This window comes from Canis lupus, chromosome 25, assembly GCF_048164855.1.
Source record: "Canis lupus baileyi chromosome 25, mCanLup2.hap1, whole genome shotgun sequence".
Taxonomy (NCBI): Eukaryota; Metazoa; Chordata; class Mammalia; order Carnivora; family Canidae; genus Canis; species Canis lupus.
Window position 1 is genome coordinate 39444156 of NC_132862.1, and position 20613 is coordinate 39464768.

Here is a 20613-nt window from a genome sequence, read left to right on the forward strand (position 1 = left end):
AAAAAGAACTTTGCAATGTAACTGTTGAAGGCTTCTTTCCAGGGAAGTGATATGATCAGATTTTTTGCTTCAGAAACATCACAGTGTCCCCAGTGCAGAGAGTAAATTAAAGGTGGACAAGAGGAGGGTTGCCAGATGAAATACAGGATGCCTGGTTAAATTGAAATTTCAGATAAACGATGACTACTTTTTTTGTCTAAGTGTTTCCCAAATGCTGCATGGAACCGTACATCCACTAAAAAATGGCTCACTGTTTATCTGAGATTCAAGTTTAACTGGACATCTTGAATTTTTCTTTGATAAACCTGGTAACCTTAAGCACAGGATGTGGAGAGACCAGTTCCTGTAGTAGTTGAAGGCAGGCTATCCAGACTAGGAAAGCGAGGTAGACATTGAGGGAAGTGGACCAAGAAGTACCCTGGTGGATCTAAGTCTGTCATCCCAAGGCATCTGGAAGACAGAGTCCATCAGCTTCCGTCCTGTTCGAAACTTCGATTTCCATGCAAGTGCCATTGAAAGACACATGGTGAAGGGTATAATGAGCACCCTGCAGTCTCGATGCAGGGCACCTGCCTGGTCAGTACCTGCCCTCTGGGGATGACCTGTGAGGTGTGTGCTGGGAACCCATGAGGGGGTCGTCTTGTTGCCCACATCCTTCTAGGCCCAAGGATTCCTGAGGGGTGAGCACTGCATCGCGCTGAGCAGTGTGTGAAGGAGAGATTTGTCAGAATGGCCAAGAACCTAAGGACAATAGAGGCACGATTGTAAGTTACACACTGTTTTCCCTCCACGGCAACTCATGTAGCAGATGAAGCAGTGGAGCAGAGCACTCAAGAACACAGACTGCCCGGGGGTTTAGCTGTTCCAGCAGTTACTAGCTGGTTTAGACGGTCTATGTGCTGTAAGGTAACCAGGCCATTTAAACCCTTCAATGCAGCTTGAACTTTTCTACCTTTTTTTTTGCCCAGAATATCTTTTCCTGCATCTCTTCGAGCCTTATTCATTCAAGCTATTTATAAAGTAATGTTAGTAGAAGTATGATCAAACAAGATAAAACATGTATAAAAAATAAAACAAATGCCCATCACCAGGGAAATGACTAAACAAATTAGCATTTACATCTGCTGTGTAATTAAGGTAGTTGTATATGAACTGACCTGGAAAGATAATATATCTGTGATATATTCCTAAGTGAAACAGGCAAATGGTAGAGTAATACATGGAATATGATCATAGTTGTGTTTAGAAAGGAATGTGTGTGGAGAAGGGGATGAAATGTACTTTAAATTGTTAATAGAGATTTCCTCTGGAAAGGAGGGAGGGATTGGGTTGAAAGTAAAAGGGAACTGCTCACACTTAGTTAACATATACATTTATGGTTTTGGTTTGTTAACTAGTTGAAATAATATTTCATTAGAAATTTTGTTAGAATAAACAAACCATGGTTATGTTTCAGTTGTTAGATTGGGAATGTTCTTCCCCTCCCCCTAACTTATTATTTTATTAAAGAACCAAATGATAACGAAGTTACCTTTCTGTGAAAGCCCAACAGAAATCCTACTCCCTGGTCGAAACATTTTTCTGATGTGTCAACTGGATGTACTGTCTCCTTTTTTTGAACCACCAAATACTTTTTGTGACTTTCGTGGCATTTCTCTCTATCTTGTATTTCATGCCTATTTTATTGCCTCTCTAGATTTAAGCCACTGGAGGGATATCGTGATAGAAGAAAATCAGCTTTCAAGCTAGAAGATCTGGATGTTGGCTCTTGCTCTGATTTTCTCTTGCAGTATGACAAATTAGCCCAAACTTAATAGCTAAAAAACACAGTCTCTTTTTTTTTTCTTTCTCATGTGGTTTTGGTCAGGAAGTTGAGCAGAGCTGGGCTGGATGGTTCTTTTGTTCCATGGGGGTATTGCGTTGGATCACTTGGTAGAATTACCTGGGTTTTGAGCTGGACAGGAGGGTTCAGGAAAACTTTGCTCACATGCCTGATGCATGGCCCAATAGCTGAAAGGCTGGACCTAGCCTAAGTTCTTTCTCTTCCTACTTGGTGGCCATGGACTTCCTCCTAGTGGACCTGGGCTTCCGGAGACCAAGGCAGACCAAAACAGAACTGCCCATCTTCTAAGGATGCAGCTGGCATAGTGTCACTTCTGCTGTACCAGTTAAGGAGCTACAGAGTCTGCTCAGATTTAAGGGGGTAGGAACAGAACAGCACCTCTTAAAAGGAAAATTTGTATAAAAAGTTTGTGGCCATCTTTAATCCATCACAGCTTTGCTATGAGAAGTACAACCTCCATGTCTCAATGACTACATCTATAAACAAGGAAGACCAAGAGGTACAGTGTATGCAAAAGCACCCTGTGCATTATAAAAAAGCTATATGGACTATAAATATCAGTAATTGTCTTGGTACTAACTCGATGCCTCGCTCAAGGCACGTACTTGTTGGAGGTTTAATGCTTTGAAGGCAGACTCATTTATCAGATATTTCCTAGGAGGAACACAAAAAAATGGATGTGGATGATCACATAGGGGCATGGTGCAGCTGTAAAGTACAGACTTTTCGATTTGGTTGACATAAGTTAGATCCACGCTGTCACTCAGTTACTATCTGTATGACCTTGATGCATCACAATTTTCTATGATGGGGAACTTAAGGCTCAGAAAGATCCAGGGCCCACACCCTTGTGAAAGCCCTGGGCGGTGGGGGGCTGAGGGGAAGGACAGGGCTCTGCTCGCTTCTCCCAAACTCCTCCTCTTTCCACAGTGTGCCCCACTGGGGGTGTGTGTCCCGTGCCACTGTGGTTGTGAGTCATTCTTTTTGCAGTTGGATATGGCCTCTTTTTTAGGCTTGGGGCTTTGCCTTTCCTAGATGTACGAGATCAAATCAGAAGGCAGCATTGCAAAGAAGTTCAACGAGCTTCTGCAGAAGCTGAGCTCACCCTTGAAGCCCAGAGTTCCAGAGCACAGTAGCAACAAGATGAAAAACCTCTCCTACCCGTTCTCCAGGGAGAAAATGTACCTGTGAGTATGGGAGCTGTGGGTAGGGACATGAGAGGGGGCGGGAAGAGAAATCAAACACCACTCAGTGCCTTGGCTCCCATAGTGAATGCCCCAGAGCCTGGGAGATGGGAGGGGTGGGACTTGCTCTCCTGGCCAATTGTTCCTTGGCTCTGCTTTCTGAATCCCCTTCCCTAAGTGAAATTATCCCAAAGAGCTCCCCAATATTTGCCCAATGGCTTGAGGAGATACCTGCCATTTGAGTCCTTTTGCATGATGGATGGTGAATCATGGAGCACATCACCATACACTTCAGGGCTCTGTGAGAAAATGGTCAGAGACCTGTTCCCCTTCTATGGGGAAATGGTTGCGCTCAGTTCCTAGTCTAATAATAGGGTTTCAACATACTGCAGTCACCCGGAGAGATGGAGGACAAAGCTTCGGGATTCTTATATCCCCAGCTGCCTACTCACGTACTTACCTCAGATGCCAATTGCAAGTCCACATTATTCCCAGTGCTTCTGACTCGCTGGCTGTAGCTCAGAGGTTTCCATGACCTCCTCTTTGAGTTTGATTACTTTGCTAGAAAAGCTCATAGAACTCAGAAAACTAGTTTACTCACCAGGTTACTGATTTATGACAAAGGATACAAAGCCACAGCCAGATGAAGAGATAGAGAAAGGGAGGTTCTGCAGGAAGGTGCTGGTGTCCTTGTGGAGGTTGGGGTCAGCAGGGTGGCACATGGAAGTGTTCTGGTTCCCCAACCTGGAAACTCTGCAAATCCTTTCCTTTTGTTTTATTTTAAAGCTTTTGTTTTTATTTATACATGAGAGACAGAGAGTCAGAGAGACATAGGCAGAGGGAGAATCAGGCTCCCCATGGGGAGCTCCATGTGTGACTCAATCCCAGGGCCCTGAGATCATGACCTGAGCCAAAGGCAGATACTCAGCCACTGAGCCACCCAGGTGTCCCTCCTTTTGGGTTTTTATAGAGGCTTCATTACAAAGGCATGGTTGATTAAATCATGGGCCATTGGAGATTGATTCAACCTTCAGCCCCTCTCCCCTCCCTGGGAATCAGGGGTGAGATTTAAAGTTCCAAGTCTCTATTCATGGTTGGTTCCCCTGGCATCCAGCTGCTCCCCTCTCCATCATTAGGGGATTTCCTAAAGTCACCTCACTGCCATTGTGCCACTCCAGTTGTGGTGGAAGGGGGGAGACAAGACACCCATCTCAGCCTTAAGTGATTTCAGGCTTTCAGGAACTGAGGACAGGAGATCAAATATTATGACAAAGATGCTCCCATTCCTCTTGTTACTCAGGAAATTCCAAGGGTTTGGGGCGCTAGGGTCAGGAGCCCAGGGTGTATTCATTGTAAGTCACAATATCCTCTCCCCTCATGAGATGGCTATTTACATACAAACGTCTTTCTCTTATGGAGAGGAAACCAAGGCCCAGGGTCTGTCTGTGGTTGCACAGTATCAGGTGGCTGAACTGGGACGGGCACGCTGATCGCCTAGCTTGCCATTCTTTTTGTGCACTGTGCTACTTCTATGCTTCCCCTTCTCTGGGCCTTCCTTCATGCCAGCCAGTGCTGGCATCTGAACTGCCATCTCCCATGCATCTCCCATTCATTCAGTGCCTGGGACCCTTCACATCCAGGGTCCTGGGACTTCCATCTGGAAGAATCTTCTGTTCTTCCCACCCCAAAAGATGCTCTCCATCCTCTGAGTTTTCATAGCAGTGGTCTGGGCACTACCATGTTCTGTTCTTCATCTGTTACTAGGAGACTCCCCCACCCCATGTGATGGGGCCCCTGGGGGTGCTGGGAGCATATTCCTGGCATCTGGGTGTCCTCTAGCCCCATGCCTGGAGCACAGTCAGCTCTAGACGAGTGTTCTTTTTAGTGAAAGGTCACAATTTGAATATTAGAGCAGACACAGAACTTGCATAATTAGAAGGTTGGTAGCTAATTGATGTCACAGTCATGACAACATTGAATGAAAGTTTGAAAAACAAAGAGTTCCCAACCCAGCACCTGGAAACTATACTCTTTTTGGTGCTGATTATATTTTTTACTGTCTTTGTTTGTGCATAGGAATCCTTTCTACATACTTTTATGTTTTTTTTTTTTTTAATTTATGATAGTCACAGAGAGAGAGAGAGAGGCAGAGACACAGGCAGAGGGAGAAGCAGACTCCATGCACCGGGAGCCCAATGTGGGATTCGATCCCGGGTCTCTAGGATTGCGCCCTGAGCCAAAGGCAGGCGCCAAACCGCTGCGCCACCCAGGGATCCCCATACTTTTATGTTTAAAACTTATCATAGTATTAACATTTTCCTATGAGTCTGAAATTTTCTATTTATGAATTTCTCATAATTCTAATTGTCAATGACTGCATGATAATCCATCCTATAGATTTTGGAATTCCAATTTATGTCCATAACCCTTATTATAAGTAACTTTGTATGGGACTTTTTTCTTCTATTGAATTTGTATTTCCTAGGCTACATTTTCATGGTAAGCTCTCAGAATTACTGGGTCAAAGAAAAATTATAAACATTGTGTGCCTGAGCAGGTGCGAGTATGTGTGTCTTATACATCTTGCTGTGTTGCCTTCTGAAGGTTTGCTCTGAGTTTGGGATGACGGTGGCATCAGGACAAGGGTCATGAAATGAATCAACCTTCTGTTTTCTTGGTATCTCCAGGTATAACATCCAAGACAAGGACACCTTCTTTGATAATGCCACCCGTAGCCGCATTGTAAGTACACAGGTCCACCAGCGGTGGTGGGCTATGGAAGTGAGGGGAAGGCTGAGTACCCAATGTGGCAGGCCTTCTCTCGCTCTCCCTGCTACCTTCCATTGTCATTTGCTTGGAGTTGCCTAGCAACTGAAAGAAGTGTACAGGAGCTTCCTAATCTTCATTGCAAAAGGCAGAGCAAACAACTGTCCACACTCAGGTTGAGAGGAGTGCCTTTTCTTTAGGATTCTCCACCCAGGCCTGCCTTGGAATCACAGAAACAGGAAATGCGAGAGCTGGTGGGGTGACCTTGCTTTGCAGTTGGGGAAGCTGAGGCTCTGAGAAGCAATAGATTAAAAAAAATTCATACAGATCATTAGTGTCTGAATGAGGACTCATTGCTGGGCTACCATGTTTCTGGTAACTTCAGAGGAGTCTTGTGCATTTACATTCCAGGGAATGCTAGCTAGGACTAGCCAGTTTGTCCCAAACTAAAATTACCAGCCCATTCAAAATTCATGACTTTAGCTGTTTCTCTACATTTTTTCCCTTTGAAATCAAATTTTTAAATTTTGTAGGATGATTGATACTAATGAAAATCTGTATATGGCCATATGGTCCTCATCTGAGCTATAGCATGTCCCTATTCCCTGATCTGATTATTCTCTCTCCACCTAGAGACATTCAGCCTAAGGACAGAGAAGAAAAAGAAGGGCGCAAGGAATGCTGCATGCTTACTCATGCCACAGTGGGAACATGGCAGTGTGTTTCCATTGATGCCCAGGGAGGACTTTGTTTCCACAGAGGAGGAGTGAGGGAGGGTTAGATCTCTAGAAGGACTTCCAAATCAGTAGGGTGATAGGAATAAGAAGGGACAGATGATTAGAGGAAGCTGTAGAACATGCCCAGGGCACACTGAAAACATGGCCTTGACCTTTTGCTTGCAGCTTGGGCAGGAAAACACTGCAGGTCTCTTAGCCTAGTCTTTTAGGAAGGTTTAAAATGGGCACATGATTTCTTTTATCATCCTATGGAAAAAAGCATTAACTTCCATTTTTTTGGTTGATGCTATTACAAGCCATTTAAATATCGCTGTGGCTTGGGTCTCATGTCTATGGGGGAGTTATAGAGTGTTGTGAAGATTACCGAATAATTCGAAAGTACTTGTAAAATAGTACAATGCCATATAAATGCTGTTCCTAATTATTATTGCTGTTGAATTACTGCACAGTATTATAAATGAATTAAGCATTCTTGGGCCTGATACCGCTGGAAGTTATTTATTTCCCACTCCGTCTAGGTCTGTGGCTGGAAGGTGGGGGTGTGAATGATGCTGGAGGAACACATTTATCTCATTCAGTTCTCATTCTGGAAGCTTCTCCCTTTCCCCAGTCCATCTCACATAGTGAAAAGGAGGAGAAAGGAGCCCTAGGGTTTTGTCTTGGGGTTACTCTGCCCTGGACTTTTGTCTGAGGACCTTGTTCACATCTGTAAACATCATCCTTGTACCCTTTCTTTGTGGGTGTCTAAACACCCTGAGTATTTGTCCCAGAGCAGACTGCCTTGCTGGGCACCTCTTTAGAGCCTAGTGCAAGCTTGGGACCCACTAGGGCACTGGAGGGCACTAGGTGGCCTACAGGTTTACCTGAGTCCCTGTTCCCTCTGCAGGGAGGACTCAGCAGCCCTCCTTTGCAGGTGAGGGATATTCCCCTGCAAGCCCCATGTCCAGGCCTTCATCGGCTTGGGCATGCAGTGGCCGTTGAGCTGGCAGTCTGTCGTGTGCCCCGAAGTTCTCTGAGACGTGGAGTCTGGAGGAAGCATCCAACCGGGGAGACAAGATGAGGACTCAGGAAAAAAAGAGAGAAATAATAGTAATATTGAGCAAGATGTAGGTGGCCCTTTTCTTTTTTTTTAACTTGAAAAGTTACTTTTTAAAAATTTTATTTAAATTCAATTAATTAGTATATAGTGTGTTATCAGTTTCACAGGTAGAGTTCAGTGATTCATCAGTTGCATACACCACCCAGTGCTCAATACATCACGTGCCCTCTTTAATGCCCACCACCTAGTTACCTGTTTTTTAGTTTACAAAGCACTTTCATGGTTTCTTAAAGCAGCTCTGAGAGTTAGCTCCATTGCAGAGAAGACCATGGACTGTCAGGGTCTGTGGACGGCTTCTTCAGGACCCCTTGGCTAGGAGCCAGCCCTGGAGCCAGATTCGGTGGCCTCCTTGTCCTGTGCTTTCCCCAGCGTGGCACGACTCAGGGCTGGTGGAGAGGACAGTCTGGCCTGGGCACTTCCTCCCTAGCCTCAGAGGCACAGGGTCTGGGCTCCCTGCTGTGTTTTCCTTACCTCCAATAACTGCAGTCAATTTATAGCCTTCCTTTATTCTTTTCAGGGCGGGGGGAAGAAGGGTGTGTGTGAGGGGCTTAGATTCTTTGTTTCCTCAAAGCACTTAAGTTTGAATGGGTTTGACAGGCAGGGCACGAGCTTGGCACATGCTGGGCTTCCCCCTCCCCGGAAGTGGGTTCAGCTGCCTGGTCCACTTCATGCCCCCTGGTGCAGTGACACACATGGTCACAGTGCTCACAGCCCTACTGTTGTCTGTTTTAGGTGCACGAGATCCTGAAGCGCACGGCCTGTTCTCGAGCCAACAACACAATGGGTAAGGACCCCCTTGCCTGCCCGTGGGCCCCCACTGCTGATGGGCTGCCCAGGGGGCCAGAGCTGTCCTTTCAGTGGCTCCCTGTGGGGGGGCGGGCAGCAAAGAACAAAACAAATACCCCTCGCTCCTCCCCACTCTGCCCAGAAGAGGGAAGGCTGTTTTCACTCAGGGCCAGAAGTCCTGCTTGGTCTCCAGGAGCAGCAGTGCCCCATTTTTTTTTGGGGGGGGCGGAGTGCTCCCCGGATTGCTGTAACTTCTCCCAGACCTTCATCCCTGTCTCCACAGTCTCTGAAAGTTTTTAATAATCACCCAAACCCAAGTTGTTTATTTACTTCTTTTTTTAAGAAGGAAGGCATCTCAGGGGATCCCTTGGTGGCTCAGCAGTTTAGCGCCTGTCTTGGCCCAGGGCGTGATCCTGGGGTCCCAGGATCGAGTCCCATGTCGGGCTCCCTGCATGGAGCCTGCTTCTCCCTCTGCCTGTGTCTCTGCCTCTCTCTCTCTCTCTCTCTGTGTGTGTCTCTCATTAATAAATAAATAAAATCTTAAAAAAAAGAAAAACCTCTCGGTTGAGTTAAAAAAAAAAAAAAAAAAGAAGGAAGGCATCTCAGAGGCCCTGTAGTGCAGCCTCCTCCATTACGTGTGAAGGAGCTGGCCGCCCACAGGGTGAGTGACTTGTCTGAGAGGCCACATGTTAGTCTGAACATGCGGCTCTGGAGTTCAGCATTCCTGTCACCAAATGTGGCTGAATCTGTTCCCCTTGTGGCTTGTTTTTGAAATTTGAGGATATTAGTCTTTGCAGCAGGAATGTCAGCATTTGGGGACCCATAAGGCAGGCCAACTGATGTTGGTGGACTTTGCAGAAGACATACATAATGGTTGAGGTAAACATGGGAGCTTGTGAATATGAGCAGGTATCCTTTCCACAGGAGTCACTCTGCAGGCTGAGGTCTTCCCAGTGGTTCAGCCATCACTCAGAATGGCTTTTAAAACCTTTGAGAGAAATTCCTTCAGAAAACACTCTGGGGTGGCAAATCTCTCACTTTTGAGTCAGCTTTGAGTTAAAAAGAGTCTAGAGTCATTTAGAGACAAGTAGTGAGTAATGTGGTCACTCAGGCCAATGCAGTCACTCAAGCTAATGATAATAATGGCTAATTTTGGAGAGTTTTGAGAGGGACTCCTAAGCTACCTCACTACCAGGACCAGGAGAATGGTACTGAAGAAGGAACCAGAACAGGTTTTATATAGTGATAGTGCTTTTAGTATAGCACAGAACTTCTCAAGGGGGCGATTTATGTGTGACTGCTTTGATGTACTCCTCTTGCTACAGAATTAAAAATAACACTCTAATTTTTAAAAGTCAAGTCTTCTACATAATGTTATTTGTCTGGACCATGGTGCTGATGAGGCCAGGATGTGAATAAGGGAGGTAATTAATTAGCCCAGCCTGATTCCATGGAACAGACTGAGGCCCTTGCTTGGAGCAGCCATTTGTCCTTGGTTACAAGGACTACCAGAGGAATCGAGAGATCTTAAAATGTATTTGTATTTCTTGTGGCTTCTATCAGAATTCTTAAATTTGCCTCTCTTCTTGACCAGTTTACCCCTCCATTCCATTAATCTGCCTTTTATCATGTTACACCATCCCCAACTGGACCAAACCTGCTCCCTCAGGTGTCTTGGGAAACTTCCTACTTGCCACATTTTGTAGCCTTTTTCTTAGTTCATCTTTTTTAACCTCCTACATCCTCCCAAACCTTCTTTACCAATCTCCGTCTTCTGAGAGTTGATATCTAGAAAGGTGCTACTGCTCTACTAATCTGTTGCCGTTCTGTTTCTGCCTTGTGGGCCACACTTTCTTTGTTTGATTCTTCTTCCTTCTCTTAGATTTTAGATGTTTTCTTCTCCATATTCCCATGGCCTCCTTACTTTCTCTCTATACAGATGACTAGCAACCATGTATTTCTTTTTTTTTTTCAGGATTTGTTTATTGGGACACCTGGGTGACTCAGTCAGTTAGGCGTCTTTGGCTCAGGTCATGGGACCAAGCCCCACATTAGGCTCTCTACTCAGTGGGGAGCATGCTTCTCCCTCTGCACCTTCCCCTCCATTCATGCACTGTCTTTTGCTTTCTCTCTCTCTCAAATAAATAATCCAAAAAATTTATTTATTTATTTGAGAGAGAGAGAATATGCATGAGTGAGGGGAGGGGCACACAGAGAGGGAGAGAGAGAGAATCTCAAGCAGACTCCTTGCTGAGTGTGGAGCCTGCTATTGGCTCTATCCCATGATCCTGAGATCATGATTTAAGCTGAAACCAAGAGTCGAACGCCTAACTGACTGAGCTATCCAGGCGCCCCTGGCAACCATGTATTTCTATTTCTCACTTTTCTGACCAGTTCCAGCAAACATTTCCAACTGCCAGATGGATACCTCCCCTGAGATATTCTTCAGAACCTTAAAATCAATATATGAAATGTCCATTGTATTTAATTCCCTTTCTCTCCCACTTCTCTTCCTGTTGACGTACCCACTGTCTTCTGTTTTTGCTCACACATTTCCCTTTACTTGAACATCCTACTCCCATTATCCTCATGCCCATCCCCAGACCAACCATGATTGTCTCACAGGTTCTCCCAGTGCCCTCTTCTTGGAGCTCCCACCAGACTCAGTCTCTTTCTTGCTGATCATTAGGTCCATGGCTTGGACTCCCAGAGAGTCCTAGAGGTGTATCTGAGTCATCTTTTATGCCTCAGGACACCAAGCTACCTGCCTTGTACATTCTACTCTGTCAGTTTGTTTCAGTGAATTAATTAAACATGTTTAGTCTGTTAACCCACACCAGTTGCTGGTAATTGTGTCCATGGACAAATGGCTTAACTTCTCTGCAACTCAGTTTCCTTTGATGTCGAGTGGAGATAATAACATCTATCTTGCAGAGTTTTTGAGAAGATGAAGTGTAGAGCTGTTAGTTTGTTTTACGAACTGGAAAGTCCTTAAAAACTGAAGTTTATTTTGAGAGATAGTCTCTCGGTTGTTGAAAGGCCATTAGAGACCTTCTGCTTTAATATCAAATGTCCCCCCCTTTTTTTCCCCTTTGAGCATCTGAGTTTTTTGGTGATGTTTCACATTAAACATCCTAAAGATTTTGTTGTTGGTGAGTGGCTTTCAAAAATTTCTTTCTTTTTTGACATTCAGAAAACGTTTATTAAGCACCTACTATGTGTCAAATGATGGTATAGAAACTCAGAGATGCCAAGATGAATTTGACCTCATTTCTAGCCTTGAGAAGCTCTTAGTTTAGCCATATAGACATTTAGACAGACATATAAATAAATAACTATGAAATAATCTGCTAGGTACAGCTATAGAGACATGTCCAGAGTGCAGAGGGAACACAGAAGTGGAAGCAGTTACCTTCATGTATGTGTCTAAGTATCAAGATACACTATCTAATATTCACTTTGTAGCTTAGGGGAAAGTTGGCATGTTAGTAATTCTACAAATGGGGACGGAGAGGACATGTGACTTGTCCAGGGTCACATACTGAATCACTGTCAGAATTGGGTCTAGAACTTGGGTTTCTTTGCTCCAAATCCTATTTCCGCTACTTTTGAAACACTGTAATCTAGGGGTGGAATTAGGTTAAGTCTTTAAAGTCTGTTACTACAGAAGCAGTCGTTATCTGGCCACCAATCTATAGGCACTTGAAGTGGAAGAGAAGCCTACCTTCTTTTGACATACATTGAACCTGAGTTCCTAAACACCAAAGCAGGATCTTGGCAGGGACCTTGGCAGGGAGACATGGAGAAGTGAATTCTGTCTACATTAAATTTGCCTAGATTTTAGTAGGCTGTGTTGTGTCCATTAGCCTCAGTTTTTGTGCACTTATAAAATGATGAAAATGAAAACAGAAGGTAAGGTATCATAAAGCCTCTTCTTTAGTGCCATTCTAATGTAAATTAAATCTTAGGTAAGCAACTCACTACACAGTAAATTTTGAAATCCCATTATTGATTTCTGTGCTCTAAGCATGGGCATTATATAACAAGTGGTGAATGATTTTTTTTTTCTTTAGATTCTCAGGACTAAATATCCGACTATGCACTTGACATCTATCTTCATGCAGATGCTCTGAAAAAACCTCAACCACGATTTAAACCTCCCAAAATACAGATTTCTCTTTGGGGGAGACAACCCAACTCCCATTTATATACCCCAAACTTCAGTGAACCCTAGTTCTTAATTTCTCAAGCCAGAAACTATAACAAAGTGCTGTTGAGTTGACCATGTGAACATGTCTGAAATAGGTACAGTTTGACTCTTTACAGCCATTATCCTGCTCTATGTTAAATGGTTTTTTTTTTTACCCTGAATTTACTATCCCAAACAGTAAGGGGTCTTCTTAGATCCCATTTTGTCCATTTCTAACCTATGCCATAAGATATAGGCTGTATGAGCTTTCTAAAATGCAAATCTGATTCTTTCACTGGTCTGCTTGAAATGGTAAAATAGATCACATTTCCCTTAGATGAAATCCAAACTACTTCATAGTTACATATTGTTATGGGCCTGATGTTTGTGTCCCCAGGCCCCCCACCCCCAAATCCGTATGTTGAAGCCCTGACCCCCCACCCAAAAGTCTGTTAGTTCAGCAGTAGCTGTCAGTGATTTCCTGGGTTTGTAACAAGGGTCATACGACTGAACTTCTCTGCTTCCTAGCAGAAGAGAACCCTGAGGCTGATTTTCAAGTTGTCTTCCAGCTGGGAAAGTCAAGCTCCTCCTAAGCTCTTTGGCCAATGTACCATCTTACTTAGAAAGGCAGAAAAACTGAGAAATGTGATGACACTCAGAGGCCTCACGATAACATGGCCTTTTGAGCTATGGGGTAAATTTTGATTTTATTGCCCTTCTCTCTGGATTTATAGAGAAGCACAAATGGCTGGAATTGACTTAGATTCCTCCAGAGGATTGTTGCCTCATAGAAAGAAGAGAAAAAGGGAAAACAGGACAATGCTTGGCACTGTTTTCCAAGGTATTTGTGTTGATTCTTCCCCTTTAGTATGGATGGTCATTACTGCAGCCAGTTTACAAAGCTTTATTCCCTTTGTTGGTGTAGCCAGTTACAAAGGGAATCAGGAGATAGAGAAAATAAGAAAGGTTAGAATCAAAGATGGAAAATATACAAAAGATAATAATAATTAAAAAACATTCCCTATCAGTACTATCACTGTACTATCACTTTTTTAGTACTATCACTTTTTTTTCCTTGTGGAAATACATTTATTTGAGGCTGACTTTTGCAAAGCATGAAGCTGTATACAAGTTGCCTGTATGGCATTATTTATATTCCTGTCTTGCTCCACAAAATTTCTGAGGTGGCTCACAAGAAAAACAATAAAACAACATAATATAAATAAATTAAGAAATAAGAACCAGGAAAAGCACAAATTAAAATAGAATGTCAAAACAGGGAAAAAATAGAATACAAATATTCAAACCATAAGGCCCTGTAGTTCCTACAGTTGGGCTGCAAATTTGACCTTGAACCAAAGTGGAAGGGGAATATGATCAGTGGTTTAGCCCTCAAAGTCCTCAGCAACATCTTTTGGTACAGAAATTTTTCTAGAATCTCTTGTACTCTGCTTCCTTATATAGAATAGATCAAGGTATATCCTCTGTATAGATGCATATGTAACCTTTTCTGGATGAATCAGGATCATCACTAGGAACATAAATTTTGAAAATATTTCCTTAAGGATCTTCCAAGAATCCTTAGGGTTGTTTGCTTACACTCTCTGATATCTTGAATTTTGGACTCTGGTAACCTCTCTCTCTGAATTCTGTTCTTTCAGTTTTGCTTTGCTGTCTGGGAGACGGAAAAACAAGCTTATTAGAATTTTGGGTGAAGAGAGAAAATTCTTGGAGGGAGGGATTGCAGGATTCTGCTGTGGTTACAGTACACAACATTAGGGAATGGGTTTTGTAAGATCTAGGTATCTTTTCTTCTGGGCTCTCTGTTGTGAAAACTGAGATAAGCAGATAAGAGATCTCTGAACAAATAAGGTATTACTGTAACCAGGATAATGATGATTCCTTACACACGTGCACATTTGTGCTCATTTCTCATGTGATCCTTGAAGCCACCACACAGAGTAGGGTCAGCAGATGTTAACCAGTTTCAGGTCGGAGAGATTAACAGGGTGCCTGAGGTCAGAGACTTAAAGCCATATTTAGAACCCAGGTACCCTGGCTTCTCTTCATGCTCTTTAAATTAATTAATAAAATAAAATAAATTAATAAGTGGATGAGGTTTTGGGGGAAGGTTTCTCAGAGAGGTGGAAGCTGAGGCCTTCCCAGTTTAACATCCATTCATTTACTCAGTGGATATTTACTGAGCGCCTACTATATGTCATTCATATTCTAGAATTAAGGAATAGAGTAACGAATCAACCAGACACAACAGACACAAACCCCTGCTCTTATGGGGCTTACATACAAGGTAACATTTGAGGAGAGGAAGTAGTAAGGTGCCACGTGGCTGTGTGAGATACATGATATAAGAGAGATATATGCAAGAAGAGCAAATAATACAGAAGACATGATGGGAGCCACTTCAGAGAATCAGGGTCCCAACGGGAACAAATGACACACTCAAAGTAGGATAATTTAAGGTGAGAATATTGAGAGACCATTTACAAAGGTGTGGACAGGTAGTTGGGGATGCTTAGAATTAGCAGCAGTAAAGCTGTTCCTAGCTCTGGATTCAAGAGGTGAGAAAAAGATTGCTAGAACATAGGTGGACAGGGCTGGGTAGAGGAGACCCATGGGGAGAAACAGGTTGCTATTCAGGGAGGAGGTCAGGTGGTCCCATCTCCCTCAGACCTGCCAAACCCAGTAGAAAGGCAGAGAGCAAGGGAGACTATTCATGTCAGATAGAGAAGGGGAGAGAGTGTATCTAGAAGGAGCAAAAGGAAGATAGGTGCACACCCAACAAGGCTGGAGAAGCAGGTGACATTTCAGCTCTGGGATGAACAAGTTGAGAACCTTAGGTCAAGTCACATTCCCTTTATGGGCCCATTTCTTTCTTTTCTTGTAACATAACAAGGGACCCCCTCAGCGTGCTTGAAGCTTCTAATTATATCTCCAGCATTTCCTAGACTTAGATTCAAAGGAACAACATGGTCTCCTTTCCTTAAGAGCCAGCTAGGCTCAGGGAGGGGGCTGGCTTTCCTATAAATTCACAATGGGCAGGTCCCAGGGCATAGCCAGGACTTGAAGTTGCACTCAAAGAGCATGGGAGTAGACAGTGAAAGGGAAGGTGAGGGCAGGGAGGATTCAGGACCACTGGCCAAGGTGATCGGGAGAAAAGACTGCACTCCTGCATCGATCCTTTGCACATGCCATGAGTGACATTGCTCAGGTGTGGTCCCACTCTATTGGCATCTGAATCCCCCGGTGCACTTCTGAAGGCCCTAGTTCTCTAGATTCCACACTCCATTTGCTGAGTCAGAATCTGCAGGGGCAGGGCCCCAGAGGCTGCATTTTTAACAAGCTACCCAGGTGATTGTTAGGAACTCTAAGGTTAGATAAAGAGGACTATGGGCTAGCAGCCACAGGCTTCTTGACCTGCTCACATCTGAGAATGGAAAGAATGATGCAGACTGCTCTGTCCTCTGGGGGGTTGGTCATTGTTTTTTTGAGGTACCCAAAGATAACCAAGTCATCTCTATGAAGGGCCTTATTGTTGCTAATACTTTTCTGTCATTTGTCATATGGACATTTAGCATTCAATCCCTTTTGTCTGAGCCAGCAGTAGGGCCTCTTGGACTTTCTATCTCATCTTCTTCTTTTTTTCTTTCCTTTGGTGGAAGAATGGGCAGGAGGGTAAAAATAAGCATAAGAAGGCAATGAAAGGGTTACTGTCTTGGAAAAGTATGGGTGGATTGGCATTTGCCGATGGTCTTTTGATTGTGAGGGTTTCTTCTGTGACCCAGCTTTTCTCTCTTATTTACCCCTAGAAGTGAGGTATGATGGACCAACACACACACACACACACACACACACACACACACACACACAGTCCAAATATATTTGTGAGTTTGGGTTCTGCAAGGTGGTGATAACACTTGAGCAATCTTGGCCCAGTGAAACTCAGTCTAGCCCCACGATGCCTCCTTCATTGACATGATGTCAGGTCAACTGTCAGGGCCCTGCAGATTCACCCTGTCATGGAATGCCTTTTTAAACACTGAAGCATAATTACCATAGGGTGTTATATTAGTTTCAGGTGTCCAACACCGTGATTCAGCGATTTTGTACATTATTCAGTGCTCACCACGATAAGTGTAGTTGCCATCTGGCACCATACAACATTACTGCAGTATCATTGACTGGATGCCTTTAAAGCACACCTTTCTGTGGAGAGAAACCCAAGCCCCCTTGGCCATGTCAGAGGGAGAGAGACACCTTTTTCTTTTGTATGGAAGTTATTGCTGCCTTTTTGTGGACAGAAAATTACAGATTGATGGAACTACATTTTCATAGACATTTTGGTGTCAGAGCATTTCAACAAATGTACGCTTTGGGCATCTCTCCTCCCCGCTCAGGAGACGATGTCTTAATTATTTTGACCGAAGCCAGACCATGTTGTGCATTGTAAACATCTGGTTTATCATTCATCCAGCTGAACTGGTTTATATTTTGTTAGAAGAAAAGGCTCGGGATTAAAGGCATTTAAGTAATTAAGCACACGTCAAGACAATTTGGTGATGGGTAAATATAGTCTCTGTTAAATGCACCGTCTGGGGCCTCTGGTTTAGATTTACGTCCGGCTGGAGTACGTGGATGAAAGCAGAACGCCGGGCGGACTGGGCCCTGTTCTGGGGGGGAATCAAAACCAAATGGGTTTTCAAGAGTTCACCATTCCTCTAAGTACCTGTCCCGCTGGATAAGTTTCCTTTGAGTTTGGCCTGGAGGGAAAAGAGCTGCAGTCCCTGTCACCCAGCGGCACTTGTAGATTTAATGAGGCTCTCTTTGGGAGGCTGACCATAAACTGTGCTTTAGTTGATCCTTTGTGTCCGGGAAACCAGAGATGTCTTGGAAGCTAAATGCTAGGCCTCAGGATTTGTGTTCTGAGTGTGTGTTTTCAGATACTGATCCTGGTGCCTGACCCTGGCCCTCTGGATGCCAAGCGACAGCCTTGCCAGGCCTGGCTGGGTCAGGCTGTGTAGAGCTGTGGTTGGTGCTGGGCAGAGGAGAAGCATGAGCCTTTTCCTTTAGGGATTATAGTTCTAACGGCTAGAGATAGGAAGAACCTAGTGACTTAAAGGGACTGTAGGGATCAGTGAGGAGGTCCTCAGTGGGCAGTGCTGTGTTTGAGCCGAGGCACTATTCCTCTTTGTGGAGAGAGGTGAAAAGAAGTGTCCTCTGTGCCTTCTCCTTCCTGGCTGCCTTTCTGGGGACAGTGGGATGAGAGGTTGGGGGTCTCTCTCTCTCTCTCTTTTTCTATCTCTCCCCCTCTCCCTGGGTCTAGAACAGAGAGGAAATACTAGATGTGATCCTGAAGAGAAAAGCTTTGCCATTATGGCCAGATGGATGGGACATGATGGAACCAATTAGCTCATTTTTGCTGAAAAGAAAGAAAAAAATTCAGAATTTCAGTTTTCAAAGCAGAGACTCTTTTTTGAAAAAACCCAAAAAACAAAAACGTTTGATTATTTTCTTCTTTCAAACTGATTTCCATGCTAGTTTGGGGGTAGGATCTTGGTTTCTGAAGTCTGTGGGTGACACAAGAGGCCAAAGCAATTCCCATTCTTGGGTGAAATTGTGGATGAATAGTTATTTCAACTTGCCTCCCCCCTCCCCCTACCACTCTCCCCACCACTCCTCCTTTTATGTGCTGTTCCCTCCCTTTATGGCAGCCACTGATTGGGATGGCCCACATCACGCCATCTGGAAAAGAGGAGGTACACAACCATGAAGGACAGAGGCACGTTCTGTTACAGCATTTTGAGGTTCTGCTTATCTGGGTTGGGACAACTCAGGTTTGATGACCTGAAATGTATTGGCCCCAAGACAAAGAACCATTAGTTGGGCTTCTTCTCTAGGAAATAGACTAATCAACCAGAGTTTAAAGGTTCTTCATCGGCAGAGATTGCCATAGAACACTGGTGGAGTGAGGAAGATGGGTGCCTGTGATAAATGGGAAGAGATACTGCAGTGAATTTAGCCATGGGGCTGGTTACTCTCACCAGCCATTATCTCTTCCGTGTTCCCAGCAGTGAACTAGGTGCCGTGAGAGATATAGATGAGGGGGGAGGGCTCTCTGACCTTGGGTACCTTGTAAACCTCCAGGGAACACAAAACAGTGGGCTGACAACACCCTACAAGTGAAGTGAGCTACCTGCGTTAGGCACGTGGTGCACAGCAGGCTTTATTTGAGATGGGAGGTAGGGTACACAGCTTTAGACCTCCAGTGATTTGAGATCCTTATGAGGATCTGGCAGCAGGACCTGTGAATTCAGGTTGTCAGCTTATTGCTGTCAGACATTCGGCTGCTGTGCTCAGTGCCCGGCAAAGCCAAGAGTTCCACACCTGTTTCACTTTCTCCATGCAGTCTGGGGACTGTCCTCAGGGTGTATGCTACTGCTGTTGCTGCGGCCACCACGGGTGTGAGTGCAGGGATTGGGGGTGGTGGGTAGTGTGCAGGTACGGTCTACTTTAGAGCTTGCCGTGCCTGGGCTGCTTCAGCGTCTTTCTGCATCGATAGCCTTTTTGTAGCTTTGAGCCACCCCTACCCCCTCTCCTGACTCGGAACTCTTCCTCTTGATTATTGTAGGGTGGCTTTGCATTGCTGTGGTTATGGCTCTTGAACTGATTAATGATGCTCAGAGTGAAATTTTAGTCTTGTGAGTAAGACAGATCTGCAGCTCATTCAGCCCCTGGGCACTCCTCCCCCATCCACACTCCCTTTACCCACCCTCTGTCCCCCCCTTCTGCCAAGTTATTTCAGATGGTTTATGTTCATGCCAAAGAGAAAGCTTAACATCAAGAAAAGACTGACCCACCCTTTGGTGATGCTGCAGCTCTCAACTCACTGGAAGAGCAGTCACTTCTGAGAGCGCCCCCTGCAGTCTCCCAAGGGCCTCTGCTTCCACGTGGGGCTCATGGCTGGTCTTCCTGGCATCCAGAGCCCTAGTAATGAGGCGAATAGGGGTAGGGGGAGGCCCTTGAGGAGAGAGGATTGTTTGAGAGCCTCTGTGGTCTCTGAGTATGTGGGTGGGGTATTGCTTGGGAAGGGGGAGGTGGAAAATGTCTAGATTTGTTATCCATCCTTGTCGTTTATCCAGAGCCATGCAAATGCAGATTACTTAGCATTAGTACATGATACATGTTTTCCTCTAAAACCACTTTCTTCTCATCTCATGACTGTCTACAGTCTCTCTGGAAAAAATGGTTCAGGACCGAAAGTGTGTTTGAGACAGGGGAAATGACCATGTTCCAGAGCTCACCGACCCTCCTCCCTATCCAGGATTACATGTGCATCCTTGCATAGTAGGGTCCTTGGTACTGCTGCTGGAGGTTAGTGGGATATAATGTATCCCATATGGGAGCCAGTGACCCAGGACAGACTATCCTGAGTCAGAACATTCAGGCCATTTTATAGTCTCTGAATAAAACTGTGAATGAAACAAATAAACAGCACCGCCTCTGTGCAGAAAGTTTTCTGTTGTGACTATACTGGAGTTATAGGGACAGAGTCATTTACTCATTTAGCATATGTTTAGTAGAGTCTGCTTTGTGCATGTGATGTGAAATACTGTTAGGATTAAAAATGAATCTCTTGTGTGGTTTTCAAACTTTGTGACCTCAAAAACCCTTTACACTTTAAAAAATTTTTGAGAGCATCGAAAGAACTTTTGTTTAGGTGGGTTAGTTGATACTTACTGTATTAGGAGTTAAAACTGAGAAAGTTTTAAAGCACAAGGATACACAAGCACCCATTCTATTAGCTGTCAGGGGGGTGATGACATCCCATTCACAAAACCCCACTCTATACTCATAAGAGAATAGGAGGGAAAAAGTAAATAATGTCCTAGTGCTATTAATAAAATTAGTTTTGACCTTGTGAACCTCCTGAAGGGGTCATGGGGACTCTCAGTGTTCTTCAGGACACATTGAGACACTTTGAGAATCACTGC

General features: G+C 44.4%; 1 protein-coding gene across 4 annotated transcripts in view; it reads left to right on the forward strand.

Moving 5' to 3' along the window:
• ANO2 (anoctamin 2) overlaps window positions 1–20613 on the forward strand; it is a 343486-nt gene that overhangs the window by 98738 nt on the left and 224135 nt on the right. For all 4 annotated transcript variants that reach the window (XM_072799266.1, XM_072799267.1, XM_072799269.1 and 1 more), the window contains 3 exons: window positions 2879–3030; window positions 5715–5769; window positions 8362–8413. In XM_072799266.1, coding sequence (XP_072655367.1) covers window positions 2879–3030; window positions 5715–5769; window positions 8362–8413 — 259 coding nt within the window. The remainder of the gene's footprint in view (window positions 1–2878; window positions 3031–5714; window positions 5770–8361; window positions 8414–20613) is intronic.